We start from the raw sequence: 6,158 nt of genomic DNA on the forward strand, positions 1-6,158 counted from the left end.
CCCCTACGGTGCCAATGTTGACTTCGACGGTCACATGAAAAACGATCTTCTAGTTGACTATGTTGTAAAGTGCCCCACCCCCCCCCCCCCCGCTACTGTGTGAAGGATGAAAAGGCTGCTTGAAAGATTTTTCGGGAAATCTGCTGAGAAAAAATCTTTCCCGCAGCCATTCTCCATCGCACACGAGGCACACTGTGCGAGATTTCCCAAAGTGAACTCTTTGGTTCTTTCCGTGAAGTCACGTAGGTAGAAAAAGAAAACAAAATAAAAAATAATATATCACAAGAATGTTATGCCTCGTGGCCCTAGCACTGACAACAAAAGTAAAAAAATATTTGGAAAAATATTTAGAATGATACTGAGTAATTCATTTTTTTTAAATACCTACAACTCATCAGACATGTACACAATAACCAATGGCCAAAACAACCCATACAATTATAGTCTTGCTTCTTTCGGTAAAGTCACGTAGAAGGGAAGCAATAAAATAATAAAAATATAAAACAATATTTGTTATTTTATTATTATTTTATTATAAAACAATATTTATTTTATTGTTTCCCTTCTACGTGACTTTACCGAAAGAACCAAGAATATGAATCCCTGCAGTCACGAAAGCTTTAAATCAAAACCGCTAGAATTGTCATGAAAGTGGTATTATCTAATTCAATGCAAGAAAAAGTGCAGTAATACTCTAATTGACGTCTCCCCCCTTTTTAGTCGTTTCGCAAATGCGTCGTTACTTTACTATTAACACCACTACCTGATTTGAGTTGCCTTAACCCAGTTACGTCAACCATCCTTTATTGAATTCGTCGCCTCGGTCTTCGCCTCCACCTACCCTGTACACAAACCACTTTGCATCACGCGTAAAGAAATGTACTGTACTGTAGAGTACAATACTATTCGTGTACAGTATCCTGGTGATTTTTTGTTTATAGTGTACCGTATCTTATTGTACCCTGTGTCATTTGTATTCAAGTTTACCGATGTACACTAGTGTGCAGTATTCTTTTGAAATGCCATGTAACGTTGTCGGTATGTCTAGGAAGAATATGCGTGCATTACCACACGGCTTCATACCCCCCTCCTCTTGTCATTTGTTTCAGCCTCGTGGCGTGCATTCTAAAATCGCTGTGATTTACGTTGTTTCGATATCCGTCGCACCTTCAGGAATGCATCCCAGAAATAAAGCGGGAGACGTATATATAATAACAAAATGGTTCTCCTGTCTCTTCCGATTTCAGGTTCAGAGCAGAACGGTGCTCTGAACATCGCATCCATTCAAGTTGTTGCCGGGGACACGTGCGGCGCGCACCACAAGCGGCAGATTGATGACACTGAGATTTGCGCCGGAAATACAGAGGGAAAGATCGACAGCTGCGAGGTACGGGCATTCTCACCCTACAAAGGTGTCCTTGCCAGTGACCAAATGTTGATCCAGAAAGAGACACTGTCATCAACACCATTGCTCTTTTCACTTACTGTTAAAATGTTATGTAGGTTTTTGGATTTGGACTGCATAGCTCTCTCATGGTGTCGGGGTTTGCGGTGTCATTCTTTCGATCTGGATTAGATTCCCGGACAGGGCGTGCGTATTTGGACATCATGCCAAAGAAACATGTGGCACAACCCGAAACCACACATCATGACAGCTATAAGGCGTAAACTATTGACACCAAAATTGACTCCGTTGAGTGATAATTCACTTATGAGCGCTTGTGTAAGAGGACGCATTTGAGTTTTGATGGGAAACACAGGGTGTCCATAAAAGCATTATTCAACATTTATTAAATGTGGGCGGCAGTTTGAACTGCGTGGTTGAACGTGACGTCAAATAAAAACTAAAAACTCGAGTGACCTTCAGCAAATGATCGAAGCATTAGAAATATTCACACCCGCGATGTTGGCGAACACCTGGGGCTTTCCCGAACCGCAACATGATGTGTGTCACCAACGCCATAGTGGACGTGCAGAGATTGCCGGGCATCTGTGAAAAAGAGCTTTATAGCTCATCAGATTCCTCCGGTATTAATAAAGAGTCTGAGATTTGAAGGGACGCTTTAATAAGGGATGATATATTTGCAGATGCTGACGAAAAAACAATCTGGTAAAGCTGCTCCCACTGTCTTCTTGGTTCTTTCGGTAAAGTCACGTAGAATGGAAATAATAAAATAATAAAAATTAAACATAGTAAAATAAAATTCTCACGACGTTTCGGCCACAACACAAGTAGCCTTCCTCAGGTGAAGAAACAGAACTGTCGGGACGACAGCGCTTCAGTGAACACTTCCAAGCTTGGCAGCATCTTTTAAGCTGGGTGGGAGGAGCAGAGCGCCTTGACGAAGGAGTTTACATATCAACAGAAGAATTTAGCATTGAAGTAGCTGTTAATGTGTTGGATTAGCGGGATGTTAAAGTCAGAAATTAGCATGTAACTGGGAGATTCGCATAATGTTAGTGTGAGGGATTAGCATGTAACTATGTCGGAAAAAGTGGCGGTTTCTTTTTTTATTTTCAACGTTAGCACCACGGAAAGCAACGAGCTTTGTTCAGACGGACGAGTCCATCTATGCTCGGAACGGAGGAGGGGGGAGAGAGAGAAACAGCCACGATGCGCTGCTCTGTCCTGTGTTGAAACATTTCTATCACCGAGAGGAAACAAATGCGTGCATGTTACCTGTCCATGTAAGTTGTAAGTTGCTGACAACTGGACATCTGTGACAGAGAGCTTTACAAGCGCATTGGGTTCCTCCAGGCTAAATAAATATTCTGATATGTTGTATAATTCTAGAAATTAGATGGTGCAATAATATTAACACCTCTGCACGAGTGGTGAAAAGTTTCATTTTAATCAAAATCTCAACCAATGACCATAACATGTAATGTTTCACACAACGTGGATATCTCATTTGCACTAGGTTTACGATTTTAAAGTGTCATTAACAATCACTTCCAAGTGTTACATCCATCAAGTAAGAAAGGCGCTCCAAATAATGTATTGATTTAATGCCCACAAGCACCTATTAATGACACATCCTGTACTTCAACTTAAATTGGATTTACATGAATAGTCTTTGAACAAATTACAACTTTAATATTTGACCCACTTGGTACACTGCTTGAATTTAGCACATTTTCCGGTTCATGGATGAGCCCAAAGGTTGCCCTGGTTAATAATGCGGGCGCATTAACCAAACTATGCACGTCACCTGCTCCACATTGCCCACGTCGTTTATGTTATTCTAAGAAGAGTAGGCCGTATGTGCCTACGTCACACTCCAAGTAAAAACACATTACATGCAAATTACTTAATTAGGTAAAACCATATAGCAACATTGGCACCCTACTGGCAGACTTTGTGAGTCTGTGAAACATAGCACCTTCACCAATACCCTTGAGCCATAAGAATGTCAAGACTACCCAATGCACTATATTATAATAGTATTCCTAATGAATGGATGTGAAATTGTATTTATTTATGTCGCACACAGAGAGACTATGGTGGCCCTCTGGCATGTAGGGAAGAGTCCTGCTATGTGCTGCAGGGCATCATCACACCAGGACGCAGCTGTGCAAAGCTCAAACGGCCAGGTGTTTTTGTGCGTGTGGCGGCATACACTGACTGGATTAATAAAGTCATTGGACAGAGAAACCCCGTTTAGCCTCCAAGCAGAATTGCCAGCTATTAAGGGATACAATTAGGGGGGTTAGAATAATCTAACCTTTTTTCTTTTTAGTTCAACTCGCATAATGGGAATTGCAAACTGCTGTCCACGGAAGAGTGAAGTGGCCATTAATTTGAATGTGGTGGCAATGGGAATACAATTGATGAAATCACATGATTCAATTATGACAGAGAGGGTCATTAATTGTCATGATGTAATTTTCACAAGTGTGCATTTTGTTCATATATGATATACCGAGAGACATTAACCCTGTCGTCTGAGTACTCCATACCTATACCAAATACAGTTTTACAAACTTAAGCATAATTCTGAACAAGGGGGTTAAATTTTTATAATTTTCATCAATCGCTATTTTTAAGTAAATTGATTTTGAATTAGTTGCATGTTTTCTTTAATCCTTATAAAGCGGGTAACTTAGTTTTTTTTTATTTTAGCAGTGTTTATTTGGTCAATATTGTATACTAAGTAAATTTACATTTGACAAATAATAAACCATATTCTGATCCATTGAGCATATCTATATATAATAATACAATCTACATATAAGCATTTCGTAAAAACACAATCTATTTTATTTGAATACTTATGTGCCAGAGTGATGTTGGTGTATGCGCATTTTCTGCAAAGAGAATCGTGTAATTGGTTGATAACATTTCCTACATTTAAATTGATTCATCATATGACATCTCCATTATTGATTGAAATGGATCATGTTATTCGAGGTAAACATTCAATTTGCAAACAAATTAAATGTGTGCTTTGAATGAACTATCGATGTGTTGAAGATTATTGCATACAATGTAACTCCACACATTTCAAAATACAGTAAAGTGCATTCGTGGTAGAAACCTAATGTACCCTGACCTTTCCGAATGTTTGTGTAAGTTACAAGCTGTATTAAATGCCTTTCTAATGTATGAACGCATGACAATACTGTTGTAACGATAGTGAAAACATCAATAATTGCGTTCTATACATATATACGATTTTTAATGTCTGGCATCTTAATCTCGTTCCCTTTAGGGAAATTATCAAGTTATTGTTTTCAGTGAACCCATAAGCTAAATAACATGTTAATTAAAAATAGCAAGATTAAGGTCCAGCCCTGCAAAAGGTTGCTCACACTACTGGCAAAATCGCATCCACTAGAGGGAGCCCGAGACAGCCATCCTCCAAAGAGAATTTGGTCCACGCTGAAACGCTGGCCAGACGTCGTGGAAAAGGTGGGAGTACCCACGCTTTACCTCACCACACGTGATCTGGCGATAGACTGGGGCATGCCCATTGGCTGTATTGTATATTTCAGGGTGCACAAAGATGGGGGGAGGGGGGGGGGGATTTGAACAACTTGTCCAATGTAAAACTAAACAATTTTTGATAATAGGGTTTTCTCTTTTTTTTCTGGCAACAAAACAGGTGTTAAGATGTTAAAACACCAAACTGAAACCTTTTATAAGGAATCATGTCTGCATTAACCACAATACTTGTGGTCAGAATGCAAACAAAAAAAACATACTCTGATAATATATGCATTGTCCTTGAAACTGATTGGCGTCCTCTGGTCTAACACCGTTTGAGACGAGACTCAAAAGAAAGATGTCTCTGGTGTGGACCAATCAGTTTCAAGGACAATGCATATATAACCAGAGTATGTTTTTTTGTTTGCATTCTGACCACAAGTGTTGTGGTTAATGCAGACATGATTCCTTGTAAAAGGTTTCAGTTTGGTGTTTTAACATTTTAACACCTGTTTTGTTGCCAGAAAAAAGGGGAAAAACCTATTATAGGGTTTATAATTTTGACACTGAAAAAAAAGATTGACGTTTTACCTGATTGGCCTTCAGGAAAAAAAGTGCAGTGGGAGTTTTTAAAACCTGTGGTTATTTTGAATTAATCTGTAATCGTATATACTTGAGGATCTGCCGAGGTGCAGTAACGCACTCGTCTTACAATCCAGATGTTGCCGGCTCGATTCGATCATTCGACGCAAAAATTAAAACAATGGCGCAAGTTTATTAAATCCCCCTGCCTCTGTCCATAGCCCATTCCAGCCTTGTGTAGGTCTACAATCTTGTCCCTGACATCTTTGGAAAGCTCTTTGGTCTTGGCCATGGTGGAGAGTTTGGAATCTGATTGATTGATTGCTTCTGTGGACAGGTGTCTTTTATACAGGTAACAAGCTGAGATTAGGAGCACTCCCTTTAAGAGTGTGTTCCTAATCTCAGCTCGTTACCTGTATAAAAGACACCTGGGAGCCAGAAATCTTTCTGATTGAGAGGGGGTCAAATACTTATTTCCCTCATTAAAATGCAAATCAATTTATAACATTTTTGACATGCTTTTTTCTGGATTTTTTTGTTGTTATTCTGTCTCTCACTGTTCAAATAAACCTACCATTAAAATTATAGACTGATCATTTCTTTGTCAGTGGGAAAACGTACAAAATCAGCAGGGGATCAAACACCTTTT

At 39.3% G+C, this 6,158-nt stretch overlaps 1 protein-coding gene across 2 annotated transcripts in view; it reads left to right on the forward strand.

The window, feature by feature from the left end:
• LOC116942378 (hepatocyte growth factor-like protein) overlaps window positions 1-6,094 on the forward strand; it is a 31,667-nt gene extending 25,573 nt beyond the window's left edge. For both annotated transcript variants that reach the window (XM_032954201.2, XM_032954202.2), the window contains exons 17-18: window positions 1,248-1,387; window positions 3,495-6,094. In XM_032954201.2, the coding sequence (XP_032810092.1) occupies window positions 1,248-1,387; window positions 3,495-3,665 (311 nt within the window). In that variant the 3' untranslated portion in view covers window positions 3,666-6,094. The remainder of the gene's footprint in view (window positions 1-1,247; window positions 1,388-3,494) is intronic.
• The last annotated feature ends 64 nt before the right edge of the window (window positions 6,095-6,158 follow it).

This window comes from Petromyzon marinus, chromosome 14 (assembly GCF_048934315.1).
Source record: "Petromyzon marinus isolate PM22_M1 ecotype Great Lakes invasive population chromosome 14, UKy_Petmar_22M1.pri1.0, whole genome shotgun sequence".
NCBI lineage: Eukaryota > Metazoa > Chordata > Hyperoartia > Petromyzontiformes > Petromyzontidae > Petromyzon > Petromyzon marinus.